This window comes from Mastigoproctus giganteus, chromosome 2 (genome assembly GCF_048544385.1).
Source record: "Mastigoproctus giganteus isolate SK-2022 chromosome 2, ASM4854438v1, whole genome shotgun sequence".
NCBI classification, from domain to species: Eukaryota; Metazoa; Arthropoda; class Arachnida; order Uropygi; family Thelyphonidae; genus Mastigoproctus; species Mastigoproctus giganteus.
Window position 1 is genome coordinate 5,706,427 of NC_143576.1, and position 20,488 is coordinate 5,726,914.

The 20,488-nt window shown below is 39.1% G+C and overlaps 2 protein-coding genes across 2 annotated transcripts in view; both read right to left on the minus strand.

The window, feature by feature from the left end:
- Positions 1-20,488, minus strand: part of LOC150089132 (TBCC domain-containing protein 1-like) — a 219,297-nt gene that overhangs the window by 167,413 nt on the left and 31,396 nt on the right. The window lies entirely within an intron of this gene.
- LOC150089133 (uncharacterized) lies at positions 16,017-16,478 on the minus strand. Its single transcript, XM_090389062.1, has one exon. It carries the CDS (start codon positions 16,476-16,478, stop codon positions 16,017-16,019), a length of 462 nt encoding a protein of 153 aa, XP_090245188.1.

Genomic DNA, 20,488 nt, shown 5'->3' on the forward strand with positions numbered 1-20,488 from the left:
ACATTGACAGTATCCATAATGGCAATCGTTGATCAGATGGAAGGTTTCTAGACAAATTAAGAGTTCACGATTAATTGATTTCTCCATCACTTTAAAAAAAGAGAAGTCAGTGCAGTGGAATGATAATTGTATAGGAGGGATTTGTCATCCTTCTTAGAAACTGGCTGGATATGACCAAATTTCTATGCAGAAGGAAAAACACCTTTGGAATAAGAAAATGAAAAAGGTGACACAGAACAGGAGTAAGTTCAGGAGCACTGATTTTGAGAACAAGACAAATACCATCAAGACTAGAACCTTTCTTAGCAACAAGATTGATCACAACCCTTCAAGCCTCCTTTTGACAGAAGACCATAGGAGGCATTGAATGGAGTATACTGGGATCTTAAAATTACTACATAACTTATATTTGGTTGTGTTCAATGTTTTGGACATATTCTTGTAAATTTCCTTCATTCTAGTAGGAAGGATTACAGGCATTGAAAGCTTATATGTTGTTGGGAGGTGGTTTACCACCTCCCAACATACACAAGTTGAAAGAAAAATAGGATGCTAGCAGGTCAGCTTTATCTTTGGCTGAAGTGGAAACAAAGATGGGCAAAAGATGCAATGAATAACTTTTGCAAGAGACCAGAATACTTGGCTACCATTTGGACAAGGAGCAAGTTTGCTACTCTTAGCCTGTTTGAAATCTAGTTTGGACTGATTCATAAATGATTTACAATTATTGCAAGCTTTGGTGTAGGCAGAAAATGAACCTGAAGATTTGGAAACAAGCATCACAATATGCAACATTCTTCTCTTGAACAGCCTTTGCACATTTATCGGAAAACCAAGGTTTAGATTAAAGGATGAGATTTTAAGGTGAAGTAAAGGATTCCATTCCTACAAGAATAATTTAATTGATACGATCTGAGCAAACTTTGACATCAGAAGACTTGAAACGGTAATCCAATCAATCCCACTTTGCATTCTTGTAATACTAAGAATATTAGGTTGAGAATGCTGATGAGAGAAAGACTCCACTGCAGAAGAGCCCTTCACCAAGTTGTGATCACAGGTGCCTAGAGAACCACTCACCTCGATGGTGTACTTAGAAGAGTTGTTTGTGAGAAAAAGATCAAGCGTGTTGGCTGCATGGTTAGGATTGTCTGGTATTGTGGTAAGTAAATGAACAATCAGTGCAAGGTCATTGGTAATTTCAAAAGCCCATCTCGACCAGCTGACTCCATGTGACTAGAAAACAGAAGGCAGCTAGAGTTGTAGACATTAAAATTACCAAGGAAATTACCTCACTGTTAGGAAAGTTGGACTGGAGAAAGTGAAGTTTCAAAGAGAGGAAGTCAAAGAGTTCCACGTGATTAGTGGAGTTGGGAGAATGATAGAAACAACAGATGAATTTGACAGAATGTGGCAGAGAGATTTTAAGCCAGAGAAGATCGAAAAGAGGAGATTTCAACTCACTAAGTGCCTGACAGGAAATATCAGAATGGACAGCTGCACAAGTACCACCTTTGAAGCGAAAGGAATCATACAGTCAATAGTTTGGACAAATGAGATGAGAAGTGGTTGAACCAACTGATAACTGGAATTCTGTCAGGAAAAGTACATGGGAGTTTGGCAGACTGCAGGTGGAACTGGACATCACTGAGATTAGAATTGAGACAAAGTATATTTGTGAAATGAACAAGGATGTGTTTGGGAGGTTTGTATCTTCTCGCAGAGTTTGTTAATATTGGTTTGACAATTCACAGCGTATTCAGGAGTAAGAAAAGATGGGGGCATGCTGTATGAAGTAATGAAATACAGGCTGACCTCAATTAACGCAATTAATTCATCGCACAAAACAGAAATGAGTTAATCGAATGTAATATCAATAGTAAATATTATAATTGGTCCTTGACCTTCAGGAATGTCCATAAAAAATTTTAAAAATACCTTTTAAATAACTTTTTAACTGTATACCATGTAAAAGATAATGAAAATAATTATGGAATTAAATGTTTATTGCATACAAAACAGTGGTTCCAAAACTGTGCACCACAGAATATTTTAAATTTTCAAGGAAAACACAGCAATACTCGACATCTTCAAGACCATGACTGCTGAATATGGTGCTGTTTCTTGTTTCTTGTATTCTGTCTATCTTGTGAACTGTGACCGTTTGGTTGTCCCAGAGTATAAACAGAAAATTAAATTTAATTTTAATTGTCGTACACTGCACAAACTACTAGCTCAAGATCGTTCACTGTTTCAACATTTCTTATTAAGTTGTTTGTTCCTAACTACTTAATAAATGGACCTGTTGGGTATTTTTTTGGTCTAGGTGTGCCGTGAAAAAATTAATGAGACACTAAGGGTGCCATAAACCGAGAAAGTTTGGGAACCTCGGACATAAAATACACAATGAAGAAACAATTTGTTACGGAAATATTTGAACAGAGTCGGCTTTCTCTTTTCATCAATCAATTTCCAATAGCCGACAACAATCTTCTCTGGACCCTGGCAAAATAAATATTGCAGAGAACCTCAAACCTTTTGTTTGGGGTTCTCTGCGATACGAAAGATTTCATCTAGTTCTTTTACCGTTAATTCCACCCAGGGGCTCACATCTGGTGAGTATGGGCTTGGCACACCCAGGGTCCTGAGATGGATATCATCATTCTTCTCTTTCTTGATGATTCCTTTCTACTTCTCTCTATTTCTGGGTAACTCGGAATTTTTTTTTTTTGGCTGGTGCAGCATAAGCCTCAGGCTTCCTTGAACCAATGGTTAATAATTATAATAATCTCCTTCATGGTAACATTTTCATCTGGCTCATTTAAAAATTAGAATTTTTAAATGCAAGTCTGCACTGATTCTATTAGTGGGAGACAAACAAGTAACACGTCTTCTTCCGATGTCTGATGGAACACACTGCGGCGGGCAGCAGGCAAACGTTTGTTTATTGCCCGTCCAATGCACGGTAAGCTTAACATGTGATTCAAGTCCTTTTCAACTATCACATAAAAAACAGATCGCGTTAACCGGAAATTTGCATTATGTAAAGTGAAAAGTGGTATAATTTTTTTCAAATAGTGGTAACTGAAAAACATGTTAATCAAACTCGCGTTATGCGAGGCCTGGCTGTATTTGGATATGCCCATGGCATGCATATAGAAAGAATATACCTAGCTCCTTGACATAACACAGCCTCAACCATGTCCCCCATATACACACTACTCAGACTCCCTCCAGTCACTATACACAATATTCATTCTCCAGTCACTATCTGGCAGAGTAGAGGCAGTGAGATTATACACTAGCTGATCTGGAAGCCTCCTAGAGAGTTACCAATAGGTTCAGTCTGTTGGACTATCTAGTGGTTGGCCTGCAAATACCGTTTTAGAGCTGTACCCTCGAAATGTAAGGAAGATTACATCTTGCCATGATGTCCACCATAACCTCAAAAGGCCAATCATACTGCATGACTGATGGGAGACTGTTTCCTGGAGCTCTGCTCTGGAGACTAAATATGGGTTTCACCACTTCAAGCCTCCAACAAGCAAAGTGGTGGTATTGCACTGGTTATGAGAGTCATCTACCACCTAGTACTGCCTAGAAAGGGGGGACATTCCTCCATGTGGTGTGGGTGCTACACCTCGACCACTGCTTATGTTGGTTCACACCTGGGTAGTCACATACAGTGTGCTAAGTGCCATATTTCAGAATTTGCACATAGGGTTATACCCAGGGTTATTAACGGTTCCACCATCGTGAAAGTACACGTAGAGGATTTGGCTTCACAGACTGACCGGACTTTGTCGAAATTTGGTCCACTTGACTTGAGTGTGATCTGAATATCAGTTCCATCAGCATTTTACTCTCTCAGGTAGCAAGCATAGCTTGGCGTATCTGAGAGAATGTCTGTGACAGCTTCAAGGACCACTAGACTTTGGACAAAAACAGTGATGGATTTAATTAAGAAACTTCTGAGTTTTATATCACAATGCAAAACTCAGGGAAGAGTGTTTTGATAATTTTAATATTTGTATAATAATATTATTAATATATTATTATATTAATATCATATATTAATAATAGATGATGTTTTATTAATGAATAAGGATTTATTCTCTTTTAATATGCATTATAATTTAAAATTGCATAATAAATGTATCCGGAAATTTTTTACACAGCTTAACTTTATTTTGATTAAGCAGGGTCCTACTTTGTTTAAACCAGCAGTATCACAAAGCCTGGCAAGTCCAGTGGGAAAATATTTAATAATCCTGGTGAATAACTGGTTAGGGATTACTTTTTGTACCATCTTAACGGGTGTCTTTAACCTTGTGTCTACTTATATTTTGTTCACTCTATGTAAGCTGAGTAGGCCTGAAAAGAGAAGTGATATTGTTTCTATTACTCCATTGTGTATGGCCAAGTACACTTTATCACATAACAAAACACTGTTTTTCATCAAAAGAGCATATTTTACACTACCCAAGAACTTCTCCAAGTTCCCCATTCACCTATGTGGGCATTATCACAAAAAATAACAGAAATTCTGGTAGACTTTGTGGCCACGAACAGTAAATCAATTTTATGTAGTGAATGTTACAAGAACCTTGAAGAAGAGGGGGGGGGAGGAAATATGAATGATTTCATGTTAATATTTGTTTGCAATATTTATCATATACACAGAGATGGAATCTTGGCTTAATTTGTTCTTTTTGAGCAATGCCCCACAAAATATTGTTTCATATTTCAATTTTATGTTACGACCATTTTTCCAAAAATTTAAATATAATTAATACTCTTTTCTTTCCCTATGTATATATTAAGTGCAATAGCATCATTAATACACAGCCATTTCTGAATTAACAGAATATTTATAAGGTGGCATCGTTTTAAGTTATATCTAATATTGTGAATACCTTCACAACGAGTTGCCATGATATTGCACTACTTCAAATAAGTAACACTTCACCTAAGGAACTAATGTTACTTATTCTCAGATAGGTACCACCACCCAGACGGCATTGTTTCAGGGCTATCTGGCCCTTCTTCGGTGGGTGGGTAGGTACTCAAGTGATGCAATGATGGCCCATCATTGATGCTGGGCCACCATTGTGGTACCTATCTGAGAATAAGTAACATTAATCTTCTCCTTAGGTGAAGCGTTACTTATTCGAAGTAATGCAATATCATGGCAACTCGTTGTATTCACAATATGAGATATAACTTAAAACGATGCCGCCTTATAAATATTCTGTTAATTCAGAAATAGCTGTGTATTAATGATGCTATTGCACTTAACATATACATAGTCTAAACTTGCTCACAGCTTGAGACTTTAGCCCTAAATGTATCTTAGTCTTTTCTTTCCCTTAAAACTACTGAGTATTTCAGTGGAAAAAAAAAATTTGCAAAATTTCCAATTATTAAAAAAAATAAACAAAATTGATAAGCATGGCAATTTACTGGCAAAAGGTAAAGTATTAGTACATTCCAAGCATAATTCAGAAAGAGTGAATAACTTTTTCAAATACTGAAGTTAAAATATGGATCCTGTAAGGCTACTGATATCATTTGTGTTATGAAACAGGCAATACTACCACCAGGATAAACATATTAATTAAAACTAATTAATCTGTGAATTTTGAAACTCATTAATAAATGCAGATATTTATGGGAATTATAACAAACATCGAATCTGTTTGAAAGCAATTCTTCTAAAAGCAAAAAAACAATTGAGAATCCACACACGCTGAAACTTTCAGGAAACCAATGCTTGAAATTTTTACACCTTCTATAGCAGAAGATTGTTTGCCCAAAATGGTTGGAGAATGATCCATTTCTGATAAACAGTATTTCTACATACTGAACATATTAACACATACTTTGCATGCCAATTAGAATAAGATTTTTTGTAAGGTATGGCAGGAATAAATAATGCTTCAAATCAAATAAATTTAGAAAACATTTTATTTAATGCCAAAAAATTGTATCAATCATTCTGGTATGTAAATATAATGAATATATTATGTAATATAGGAAGAAATATCCATTGTAATCCTTAATTGAAAAATCACATAAATAATCTTTTATTAAAACCAGAAGCAGGTATACAATATCATACAATATAATTGTATGATACTGTATACAATATAATTGTACAAATTGGAGCACAATGGTATTAAGGGTAAGTTACTACAATGGATTGTTGAGTACAATGGATGGTTGAGTGGGAGAAGACAGAGGGTGGTAATTAATGGGTGCTGCTCTTCGTGGAATAATGTTATTAGTGGAGTCCCACACGGTTCAGTGTTGGGTCCTCTGTTGTTTTGTATATTTATCAATGATATTGATGAAGGTATATCAGGCTTAGCGTCGAAGTTTGCAGATGATACAAAGGTTGGCAGGGTTGTTAATGACAGTAATGGCAGTGTGCTACTGCAACAGGATCTAGATAATTTGGGCAGATGGGCTAAGAAGTCGCAACTGAAGTTTAACCTTGACAAATACAAAGTACAGTAAACCCCCGCTATTCGCGGTATCTGTATTCGCGGTTTCGCGTATTCGCGGTCGCTGATTTAAACCTAAAAAAATGTGAATTTTAAAGCGCCGGAACATTTTCCGCCATGAAAAAAACATGGGTGTGGCTAAAATCATTTTGCCCAGTCCACAGAGTAGTACAGTCAGTCGTCTTATAACACGTGTTTACACTACACTAATTCAATCTTACACAATTTAGGGGAACGATATTGTATATAACACGAACTGAATTCGCATATGCACGATTCGCCTTTGTGTTTACAAGAAATGGCAGTCGAACGCGGAATCACCCCAACTGAACGCAACACGATAGAAATGAAGAGAAGATTCTGAAAATGTATTTATTTTTTTATAGCAGTGAAGGGGAAACACATTTCACCATAATAACTTAAAAACCAACACAATTACAGCTATCGGTATTATCGCAAATGCAATTAGATAGAGTTCACTACCAGTTTATAACAGATTCCACTAGCAGGAACGCAACTGGAAATTGTTTTTATTGTTTTATGGTAGTAACCCCCAGAAATGTAAAATGTGAGCTAGTGAGGTGTTAATAGAGTTGTCTCTGCCTTTATGGTGTTGTTTATTCGTTTTGCTACATGCTCACAGCTTTATGTGTATCAAGTGTGCCTCCTCATTTTGTAATTGTGCTTTATTCTCTAAAAATGAGTTTGGTTTGGTTTGGTTTTGGTTTTATTGGCGCATTAGCTACTAAGGCTATAATGCGCCAAGACCATGTCATTTATAAAATAATTTAAACTTTCAGTGACCTAATTAGTTAGGTCACTATGTCAAGAAGTATAAGAAAAATGTAAATTTTATAAACGAGTAAAAATATTTATTGACTTTAAAAATCTAAAAATAGCAGACACATTGTCATTGTCGGATAAAATCTGACTGAGTCTATATGGCTCAGTCAGATGATTAAAAGCGGTAAGACGGATACTGCTAAAAACTGGACATTCGATTAAAATGTGTCTAATTGATAAAACTGTGCCACAAGACTCACACATAGGAGGGTCATCAGCCCTCAGTAAAAATGAGTAAAAATAACTTAAAAGGTGTAAAAAGGAAGTGTCCTGCGCTCAATGGGTGGGGGGTGACAAAATCGCGAGCGCGGATGTTTCAAGCTAATCCTTGTTCAGTATGTGTAATGCGCTTGTCATAGAAGGTTTCATCTCTTGCTTTTAATTGATACGTTTACAAAAGTGAAAAATTTACCATTTTGCAGTGTGTTGATGTAAACAGACTTTTTCGAGCGTGTTAAAGTTAAAAGAAAGTGATTTTATTGTGGACAAGTTCTTTTCTAATCCTACAAAAATATGGCCGCGAATAAAAAGGGAACTGTGAAAAGATCAAAGAAGGTGATGACATTAGCGAGTAAAATTGAATTGTTAGACAAAATTTCTAATGGTGAAAGTGTCTCCTCAGTGGCAAAACATTATAAAATCAATGAGTCAACGGTACGATCAATCAAGAAATCGGAAGAAAAACTCCGCCGTAGTGTCCGTGAAAACGCGCTAATTGCATCAAAAATTTGCTCTATAACTCGTGATGTGAAATTAGCAAAAATGGAAAAGGCTTTAAATCTGCGGATAGAAGACCGAACTCAAAATAAAATTCCGTTAAGTTCACTTATCATTCGTGAAAAGGCAAAACACCTTTATCAACACTACACTTTAGTGAAACTGGTGATAGCACTTGCGGGATAAGTTTTTTTAGCCAGCAAAGGCTGGTTTGAAAGATTTAAAAATCGATATGGTTATTTTTCGCCCAGCAACCCATGTTCTTGATATGTTTTTGAAAGGTTTCTTTAAAATGTCTAATAAATATGTACAGTATTACATTTAATAAATTGTTTCTTATTTTCATTTCGATGCCTTATGCTTTTTTTTTTTTTTTATGTACTTACTCTCTACGTTTGTCTATGTACATAGTCATATTATGTAGGTAAATACACATAATACGTACAGACAAAATTTTAGACTAATTTTTGTTATATATTTCATACTTTGGAACGGAACCCTTTTATTACCATGGGCGCCATAACTCAGTATTCGCGTTTTCAGTATTCGCGGAATTTCTCAGGAACGTAACCCCCGCGAATAGCGGGGGTTTACTGTACTGCATATGGGTAGAAGTAACCCCAGAGAAACATACCAACTGTGTGGTACTACACTTAAGGTGATAGAAAATGAAAAAGAGCTGGGAGTAATTGTGCAGTCAGATATGAAGTTTTCTGAGCAATGCAGACAGGCTGCCAGGGCAGGTCATGGGGTTTTGTCAAAGATATATAGGAATTTTGCTAGCAGGGAAAAGGAGGTGATTGTCCCTCTGTATAAGGCAATGGTCAGGCCACACCTTGAGTACTGCGTACAGGTCAGAAGGCCTCATTTTAGGAAGGATGTAGATTTTCTTGAGCGTGTACAGAGAAGGGCAACAAGATTGGTGAGGGGAATGAAGGGATCCTCTTACCAAGAGAGGCTTAAGTTCTGCAAATTGCAGTGGCTGGAGACTAGGCACCTGCGTGGTGATCTGATTGAGGTGTATAAGGCCTTGAATGGGTTGAGCATGCTGAATTCTGATGGGATCCTTCCACTTGTTCAGATTACGAACCTAAGGGAGCATAAATTCAAATTAAGAAAAGACAGATGTAGAATAGATGTGCGTAAATTTGCCTTTAGCCAGCGGGTGGTTAATTGCTGGAACAAACTTCCATCTGTCGTTGTGGAAGTTGATAGGTTAAATAAATTTAAGGAGGAACTGGACAGGCATTTGGAGGGAATGGTATGAGTTTTTTTTTTTTTTTTTGGCTGATGCTGCATAAGCTCATACACTTGCTTTCTTGCATCACATGCCACTACTACTAAAATAGCCAAGGAGTTAAAACAAATGACAAATGATGTAAATGTAAAATTATTTAGATAGAATTTATGAAAATAAAGTTTTATAAGAAGAATAATTTCAGAAAATGAATTATTTAACATAGTACATTAAATTATAAATGAAAATAGGCCTGTAGTACTGGATTCCATACTAGAGACAATAACTACATTTTTTAATGACTAAGTAAGTTAAGACTAATTTGTAGCTTTCAGGGTAAAAAAGCCCCTTCTTCAGCAAGTGAATAAACGCATACAGAATACTAACAAAATACAGACGTTAGAGATAGAATAAAATTAATACTAAATGAGTTGTGCGTGCTCAGATGCACACATGGTCACGAGATTATGCAAACATTCATTTACTAGATCAGTGTTCATTGTTGGTGCACAGACGTGTATGGGATAACTGTCAGCGTTTGTCAAGTTTCAAAACTGTTGATTCAAAGATGGGGTGTAGCCTTGTACCCTTGCAGCAATTTAAGGCTTTTAGACAGCTCGATACATTTAACGATTCTAGCCAAAGGAAGTGACGGTAGTGCAGGAATTGGTCGATCACCTAACAATCATGCCTGGGGTTTTAAGGTCATAATGGGTTGACTAGAAATGTTCGGCGATTGCAGAGTGATCAGTGTCACCTAGGCAAATCGATCTGTCAAGCTCTGTAAAAGCTATCCTGGAGGAGTCTTGAGCTCTCCCCTATACAGCAACTGCCGCAATCATGGCAAGTTACGCAGTATACTGTTCCACTATGCAAAAGAGGGGCGATGGGAGTTTTTAATTTCGAGACCAGAAAACATAAGATCATACCACGGAGTTGTACGCATTTCATGTGGTACTTGAGTAGGATCTTAGAAATCTTAGAGATCTTAGGCATACTGTCATATGGGGATGACCGCCTCAGATGAGTCGCAAGTTCTTGTGCTTGTAGCAGGCATCTGTCTAATATATAGGGTTGAAATTGAAAGTGTTTTAGGGTTGAAATTGAAAGTGTCTGCAATTCTGCCCAGACACGATAGGAGGGAGTATATGATGAGAGCCCTGTCAATCAATTCGGCCCTGGAAAGATTGTGCAGGGCTCAAGGGGTAGAATTTTTTTCAGCCTGGTCTGTACTTGTTAACAGGAGAGACTGCTTCTACAGGGATGGGATACACTTAAATAGAAAGGGTGCAAGAATGTTTGCTGATGCTATCGAGGCAATGTTAGGTGGGTCGGAAAACTGCTAGATTGGGGGGATACAAGGACTAATAGATTAACAGTAGCCACTGGCAGAGGTGAAAGTGATTCTTGCACTGCTTCTATTGGAATGAGCCGCAGCCTGGAAAATAAGATGCAGGATATTTCAGAGACTGCTGGGAATCATTGGGGTACAAGTAAACACATGGGTTGTGTTAGGGTAGCTAAGAAAAAGAACAGGTGCATGTATACTTGTGTGTACACCAATGCTAGGAGTTTAGTAAATAAATTTGATGAATTTGAGGTATTGCTCAAAACATCAAAGGCAGATATTGTGGGGATTTCAGAGACGTGGTGTCACACAGATATAAGAAATGCAGAACTGGAATTTGGGGAGTACAATGTCTACAGAAAGGATAGACAGGATAGGAAGGGAGGAGGGGTTATGCTATTAGTTAAAAAACACATAAAATCCAAGGAAGTGAAGCCAGTCGACATCGCTGGACAGTGCAGTGTCGAGTCAGTTTGGTGTGACATAAGCATTGGGAGATCAAAATTGAGAGTAGGAGTGTGCTATAGGCCTAATGACTCTGATGAGTATAATAAGAAACTGTTCGGAGAAATAGAGTGGGCCAGTAAATCAGAGAGTCTTATAATGGGGGATTTTAATTTCCCAGATATTGACTGGAATTTGGGGGCTGGTCACTCACACAGTAGCAAGGCTTTTGTGGATTTATTGGATGATTGTTTTCTACATCAGCATGTTCGGGAGGCAACTAGAGGGAGTAATACTCTTGATTTGATTATCAGTAGTGATTCTTCATGCATTAAGAATCTGCAGATAAATGAACCACTTGGTGGCAGTGATCACAGTGTGCTGAAGTGGGAGTTACTCAAAGAGGTAACTACCATTAGGGGTAAAGGGAAGGGGTATTGCTTTCGTAAAGGCGACTACAATGGACTGAGACAATATTTAAATTCTATACAGTGGGATCAACTGATGATATTGCCAACAGCAAGTTCAAAATGGGAAGCATTCAAAGAACTTATCGTGGAAGCTACTAGGCTTTACATACCAACTAAGAAATATTGTTCAAGGTTTAGGCCTAAATGGTTGTCAGATGAACTAATGAGGCATATGGCAGAGAAGAAAAATGCATGGGATACATACAAATTAACACGTGACACGGACGCCTATGATAGATACAAGTTGATCTGTAACCAAGTTACAAAGGAGGTTAGGCAGGCGAAGGCAGATTACGAGAGATCCTTGGCAAGGGATGCGAAGAAAAACAGCAAAGAGTTCTTTACTTATGTAAACTCTAGAAGGAAGGGGATGAATCAGATTGGTCCACTTGAGATCGATGGGTCAACTGTTGATGACCCTGCTCGGGTAGCTAACAAACTAAATGAATATTTTGCATCGACATTCACACATGAGGAGTTATTCAGCGAGGGGAATGCCAGAGGTGTATTCAAATCTAGCAGTAAGCTAGAGAATCTTGTAATAACTGAGAGCAAAGTGGAGGAGAAATTGTTGAAGATAAACACAAGAAAGGCACCTGGGGTGGATGGGATCTATCCAGTTATATTAAAGGAGGCAGCAAAGGAGGTAAGCAAACCCTTAGCCATAATTATGAGAGCTTCCTTGGACTCAGGGGAGGTACCCATTGACTGGAGATGTGCAAATGTGACCCCAATTCACAAAGGGGGATCAAAGGCTGACACAAGTAATTATAGACCTGTGAGTTTAACTTCTGTTCCCGGAAAATTAATGGAGGCACTGGTGAAAGAAGCACTGCAGGATCATCTAGACAAGACTTCAGTTATAGCTAGGACACAGCATGGTTTTGTTAAGGGGAAGTCTTGCCTGACCAATTTGATTGGATACTATGATGCAGTCACAAAAGAACTGGATGCAGGGAATAACTTTGATATTATATACTTGGATCTTAGAAAGGCTTTTGATACTGTTGCACATGGAAGACTGCTGCACAAATTGGAGCAGTGTGGCATTGGAGGCAAGTTGCTGCTATGGATAAAGGGGTGGTTGAGGGGGAGAAGACAGAGAGTGGTAATCAATGGACACTGCTCATCGTGGACTAATGTTATTAGTGGAGTCCCTCAGGGTTCAGTATTGGGGCCTTTATTGTTTTCTGTATTTATAAATGATATTGATGATGGTATATCAGGCTTAATGTCCAAGTTTGCAGACGATACGAAGGTTGGCAGGGTTGTCAAGGACACTACTGACACTATGCTGCTGCAACAGGATTTGGAAAGGTTGAGCAGATGGGCTTCGAGGTGGCAAATGAAGTTTAACATTGACAAATGTAAAGTACTACATATGGGAAACGGCAACCCCAGAGCAACGTATCAACTCTGTGGTACTACACTGACAGTGGTAGAGAATGAAAGGGACCTGGGGGTGGTGGTGCAGGCAGATATGAAGTTCTCTGAGCAGTGCAGACGAGCTGCAAGAGTAGCTCATGGTGTATTGTCAATGATATATAGGAATTTTTCTAGCAGGGATAAGGAGGTGATTATTCCCTTGTATAAGGCAATGGTCAGGCCACACCTAGAGTACTGTATACAGGCCTGGAGGCCTCATTTCAGGAAGGATGTAGAGCTGCTGGAACGAGTACAGAGAAGGGCAACTAGATTGGTGAATGGGACAAAGGGGTTCTCTTATGAAGAAAGGTTTAAGTTTTGCAAATTACAGTGTCTGGAAACTAGGCACCAGCGGGGTGATCTGATAGAGGTGTACAAAGCCTTGAATGGTTTGAGCATGCTCAATGCTGATGGGATTCTTCCTCTAGCTCAGAAAAATCACCTGAGAGGGCATAAATTCAAATTGAGGAAAGACAGATGTAGGATAGATGTGCGGAAATTTGCCTTTAGCCAGCGGGTGGTTGGTGGGTGGAACAGACTTCCATCCCTTGTCGTGGAAGTTGATAGTCTAAATAAGTTTAAGGCTCAGCTGGACAGGTATTTCGAACGAACAGAGGGGTGAAGTGGAAGTGGTTATTTTTATTTATTTATGTTACTTTTTTTTTTTTTTTTTTCTTTTTTTTTTTTGGCTGATGCTGCATAAGCTTGCTTTCTTGCATCAAATGCCTCTACTAATGCTAATGCTAATATGGGTTGGGTACCCACAATTGACTAGGTCAGCTTTTACTCTGGAAATCTCGGTGTGCCTAGCTTCCTCTGAGCTGGAATGGCTCAAGACTCAAGAGAATAGAGCGAGTGCAGTGCTGTTTAGATGGCAAGGGGCATGGGCTGATCTGTAGTTGGTAAACTGCCCACACCACATTGGCTTATAGTACACCGAGGTTTCCAGGCATGGGCCCACTCACTTCACTAGAACATCCAGGCATGGAAGGGACCTGTTCACTTCTAACTCCAAAGTGAATTTGATGAACGGTGATAAGGAGTTGAGGTACTCTAACAGTGTTGACTCTGAACCACATGGGATGATGGTGAAGATATCATCAACATATCTGTACCACATTGTAATCAGTACAGGCGGGCTCAGGAATATCTGTTCCTCTAATTCCTCCATAGCGACATTAGCAACGACGGAGCTGACAGGGACGCACATAGCCGTACTGTGTATTTGTTTGTACAGAGAATTACCAAAGGCGATGACACCGCTCGACAAGCATAGGTTGAGGGCAGTACAGATGTCCTCTGTAAATAGCAATTTTCTATTCGATAGGTTGTGGTCCCTCTCCAGAAGTCACCTGGTACAAACAACAGTCTGTTGGACGTGAATGGATGTAAACAGAGACAACATCAAAGGAAACCATGATCTCGCTGTCAGGGACTGTAAGTTCTTTGATTACGTGAAGGAATTCCTTGCTGTTGTTGACTGTAGTAGTAGTAGTAGTAGTAGTGGCACATGATGCAAGAAAGCAAGTGTAGGAGCTTATGCAGCATCAGCCAAAAAAAAAAAAAAAAAAAAAATCACACCATTCCCTCCAAATGCCTGTCCAGTTCCTCCTTAAATTTATTTAACCTTTCAACTTCTACAACGACAGATGGAAGTTTGTTCCAGCAATTAACCACCCGCTGGCTAAAGGCAAATTTCCGCACATCTATTCTACATCTGTCCTTTCTTAATTTGAACTTATGTCCCCGTAGGTTGGTAATCTGAACAAGTGGAAGGATCCCATCAGAATTCAGCGTGCTCAACCCATTCAAGGCCTTATAGACCTCAATCAGATCACCGCGCAGGTGCCTAGTCTCCAGCCACTGCAATTTGCAGAACTTAAGCCTCTCTTGGTAAGAGAATCCCTTCATTCCCCTCACCAATCGTGTTGCCCTTCTCTGTACACGCTCAAGCAAATCTACATCCTTCCTAAAATGAGGCCTCCAGACCTGTACGCAGTACTCAAGGCGTGGCCTGACCATTGCCTTATACAGAGGGACAATCACCTCCTTTTCCCTGCTAGCAAAATTCCTATATATCATTGACAAAACCCCATGACCCGCCCTAGCAGCCTGTCTGCACTGCTCAGAAAACTTCATATCTGACTGCACAATTACTCCCAGGTCTTTTTCATTTTCTACCACCTTAAGTGTAGTACCACACAGTTGGTACGTTTCTCTGGGGTTATTTCTACCCATATGCAGTACTTTGCATTTGTCAAGGTTGAACTTCAGTTGCCACTTCTTAGCCCATCTGCCCAAATTATCTAGATCCTGTTGCAGTAGCACACTGCCATTACTGTCATTAACAACCCTGCCAACCTTTGTGTCATCTGCAAACTTCGACATTAAGCCTGATATACCTTCATCAATATCATTGATAAATACACAAAACAACAGTGGACCCAACACCGAACCCTGTGGGACTCCACTAATAACATTAGTCCACGAAGAGCAGCACCCATTGATTACCACCCTCTGTCTTCTCCCACTTAACCATCCTTTTATCCATTGTAGCAACTTACCCTTAATACCATTCTGCTCCAATTTGTACAGTAGTCTTCCATGCGCAACAGTGTCAAAAGCTTTCCTGAAATCCAAGTATATGATATCAAAATTATTTTTTGCATCCAGTTCCTTTGTGACCACATCATAATAACCAATCAAATTTGTCAGACAAGACTTTCCCTTAACAAACCCATGCTGTGTTTGAGTTATCGCTGCAGTCTTGTCTAGATGATCCTGCAATGCATCTTTAACCAGCGACTCCAGTGGGAAATACTGTATGGACAGTATTTCCCACTAGAGGTGTTAGGAGTCACGCAATGTGTTTACGGTTTGTACATCAGTGAATTGCAACAGGACACTATGGGTCGGAGAGGAACACCTGACTTGTGAACCTTCGGAAGTCCATAAAATTGCGGAAGTTAGCAGTCTGTGGCATGCAATTGCCATTTCATCGATGTTGAAATATTCCCAGATATGAATCATTCGTAAATCAGTTTGTGGATGTTTGATTCTAGATGTCCTAAGACTGTGATGGGTGGGTCACTTACAGGCTCATAACCATTGGGATCTTGCAGGAGGGTGAGGGCTTTGTCCAAATACTCCGACCGGTCTAATATAACCATGCAACATCCTTTGTCAGCAGGAAGCACAATGATGGTGCTGTCTTTTCTGATGGAATTAAGAGCAGCATGCTGACGACAGTTGAAGTTCGCTGGTCGTGCATGTTGAAGGACAGAGGCCATTCTGAAGCAGGTGTCATTAACAGTCTCTTCAGGGAGGCTGGCTATGGATGCCTCTACTCCCGTGGTGATTTGTGTGACTGGTATTCTTGACGGTAAGACGGCGAACATCATACCGGAACTAAGAACACTGACCTGTTCGGAGGTTAATTGCTTACTGCTTAAATTCAGAACGAAATTAGCGTTACTAGTAGGAAGCATGTTTGCTCTAAAAGAGTGAGCTTCTCTGGTTAAGTTAATAAACTTCCACTGTTGGTTTGAACGGTAAATGTCAGACACACAGTTGGCTTGAAAACAAAAGTAACGAATTAGGCTAGACAATGTCGCTCGGGAGATCATACCTCTTAGTTCCTGCATAAGCCTGGATTTGTTGAAACTGGCTCTCCGAAGTTCAATGTCAAGGGGACCAATCCACTCTTTCAAGGCTTAGAGGCTGAAGTTGAAGCAGGTGCGCTGCATGCGAGGGTGGTTGAAGGGAGCCTTGTAACGGAAGCCTTTTGGAATTATGCAATTGGATTTGCACCTGTGTGCAAAGCGCATAAATACTGTTTGTTCTGTGCTAGTGAGATGAAGGTCTTCTGAAGTTCAGCACAAATACTGTATGCATGGAGGCCATGAAACGAACGTATAAATGAAATTGGGCCTGTAGTACTGCTGCTGTTGCTGTTGTTGTTTGGAGCATTAGCAACTAAGGCCATATTGCTCAGGGATATGCGGTGGTCATTCCCTGACCTTTCCGCATCTTCCATATTTGGTGGTGACTGGCTCGAACCCCGGTCTAATCAAGAAGAGTGTACTACGCACTCCTGTAGTACTGGATTCCATGGTTTAAGATAATAATAATACAGCACAAGACAATAACTAGATTTTTAATGACCAAGTAAATTAAGACTAATTCTTAGCTTTCAGGGTAAACGAACCCCTTCTTCAGCAAGTGAATAAACGCATACAGAATGCTAACAAAATACAGATGTTAGAGATAGAATAAAATAAATACTAAATGAGTTGTGCATGCTGAGATATACACATGGTCACGAGATTGTGCAAACATTTATTCACTAGATCGGTGGCGCCTCCGTAGCCAGGTGGGAAGGAGCAGCAGTGCATAGCACACGCTTCTTGATTAGACCGGGGTTCGAGCCCGTCGCCACCAAATATGGAGGATGCGGAAGGGTCAGGGAATGACCACCGCATATCCCGGAGCAATATGGCCTTAGTTGCTAATGCTCCTAAAAACCAAACAGCAAACTAGATCGGTGTTCACTGTTGGTGCACAGACATGTATGGGATAGCTGCCAGCATTTGTCAAGTTTCAAAACTGTTGATTCAAATAACAATCGGATTAACTCACAATCAGATCTGGGGTTAAGGCCATGATGGATTGACCAGAAATGTTCCACGATTGCGGAGTGATCAGTGTCACCTAGACAAATCGATCTGTCATGCTCTCTGCAAAGGCGATCGTGGAAGGCATCTTGAGCTCTCCCCCTATATAGCAACTTGCTGCAATCATGGCAAGTTATGCAGCATACTATTCCGCTATGTAAGAGAGGGGCGATGGAAGTTTTTACGTTCTAGACCAGAGAACGTAAGCCCCCTACCAGGGAGTTGTACACAGAAATGCATACATTTCTGCAGAACATTTCTGGTCAATCCATCATGACCTTAACCCCAGATGTGATTGTGAGGTGATCAACCAATCCCGGCACTATCTTCACAGCCTTTGGCTAGAATCGTTAAATATATCGAGCTGTTCAAAAGCCTTAAATTGCTAAAAGGCTACAAGGGTACACTCCACCTATGAATCAACAGTTTTGAAACTCAACAAGCGCTGGCAACTATCCCATACTCGTCTGTGCACCAACAACGAACACTTATCTAGCGAATGAATGTTTGCACAATCTCGTGACCATGTGCACATCTGAGAATGCACAACTCATTTAGTATTTATTTTATTATATCTCTTAACGTCCATATTTTGTTAGTATTCTGTATGCATTTATTCACCTGCTGAAGGGGTTCGTTTACCCTGAAATCTACGAATTAGTCTTAACTTACTTAAAAATCTAGTTATTGTCTCTACTGGATGTGCTGTATTATTATTACATTAAATTATGGTAATCCTATGATGTAAATACAATAAATATACTAAATGTTTCAATACTTGCACAATAAATCAGATAACAGTTAAGTCATTAACGTATACACAGAAAGTAAAGGAGAGGATTACGCAACAATGTTTAAGAAAACATATGTTGTGTAATCTCTTGTTTTGGTTTTGTCTACTTACTTTCATTATGCTGTTCTTTCACAAAGGTTTTCCTCAGTACTAAATTGCTGTTCCTCCTCAGTAAATGTTTTTTCTCCAAAAAATAAATTAGAACATCAACAACGGGAAATAGCCTCTGCCATGATCATTTCTTTTTTCTCATTAATAACAGAACTGATAATTTCTGTTATTACTGCAGGAATTATAAATTTTGTATTACAATACACACGGATCTAAATCACTGATTTAATTTAGTGATTAGGTACCAGTGAAGTGAGCAACTCTTAACTGGTACCTGATCACTCGGCTATCATCATGCCAACTTTAAGCATCTAAAATCTAAGAAGCAAATGTATTCAGCAGATTCACAATTCAATTATGAGCAATATTGGCCCATTACATTCCACACTCTGCTAATTCACTGAAGATGTACAACTACATCCTGTCATTGAATGTCTTAAATGACAGGATGTAAGCCTGAGTTGACTTTGGTGTGCATCTTCAGTGAATTAGCAAAGTGAACTAAATACATTAATGTTTGTGTATTCTCTGATTTCGTTAACTCCGCAGGCCCCATGTGGCCATTCCAGAGAATACACAGAAAATTTATTTATTTTTTTTATGATTTTTTTTATATGCATCTGATAGCCTCTACTATTTTCTTCCACTACTTCTGATAGCTTCCACTATTTTTAGCAAAAGGCATTATAAATCTTATCTTTTGCATTATTTTTTTAATTCAAATCTCCATTTGTTATGATAATTAGTGTTAATTTTCTATTTAAAACAACTTCTTTTTCTTTTTATTCTCATTTAATTAATATGCATTTAATGGGGTACACTTAAATAGAAAGGGTGCAAGAATATTTGCTGATGCTATTGAGGCAGTGTTAGGTGGGTCGTAAAACTGCTAGCTTGGGGGGGGGATATACACAGACTAAAAGGTTAACAGTGACCACACAGAGAGAGGCAAAAGTGATTCTTGCACTGCTTCTATCAGAATGAGCAGCAGTCTGGAAAGCAAGACAATGGCGATTTCCAGGACTGCTGGAAGTCAGTGGAATAAATACATACACGGGCTGTGTTAGGGTAACTAAGAGTAGAAACAGGTGCACGTATATTTTGCATGTACACCAATAATACTAGGAGTATAATTAACATATTTGATGAGCTTGAAGTGCTAGTCAAGACATCAAAGGCAGATATTGTTGGGATATCAGAGATGCGATGTCACACAGACATAAGCAGTGCAGAATTGGAATTTGAGGGGTACAATGTGTACCGAAAGGATAGACAGGACAGGAAGGGAGGAGGGGTTATGCTGTTAGTTAAGAAATGCATAAAATCTAAGAAAGTGCATCCAATTGATGATGATGGACAATGCAATGTTGAGTCTGTTTGGTGAGACATAAGCACTGGGAAAGGGAAATGAGAGTAGGTCTGTGTTACAGGCCTAATGAATCTGATGAGTATAATGAGCGATTCTGCTCATTATACTCATCAGAGAAATAGAGTGGACCAGTATATCAGATTGGCTTATAAAGGGGGATTTAACTTTCCAGATATTGATTGGAACTTGTGGTTGGTCACTCGCACACTAGCAAGACATTTTTGGATTTATTGGATGACTGTTTTCTACAGCAGCATGTTCGAGAGGCAACCAGATGGAGTAATACTCTTGATCTGATTATCAGCAGTGATTATTGATGCATTAAGAATTTATAGATAAAGGAACCATTAGGTGACAGTGATCACAATGCACTGATATGGGAATTATTTAAAGATGTAACTACCATCAAGGCTAAAGGGATGGGCTTTTGCTTTCGTAAAGGTGACTACTGAGGTCTCAGACAGTTTTTAAATTCTGTACAGTGGGATCAACTGATGATGTTACTAATGTTGAATTCTAAATGGGAAGCCTTCGGGGACTTAATCTTAGAGG

What these genes read in the sequence shown, in the direction of transcription:
- LOC150089133 (XM_090389062.1), bottom strand. Translation starts at nt 16,478, where the DNA reads ATGCTTCCTACTAGTAACGCTAATTTCGTTCTGAATTTAAGCAGTAAG.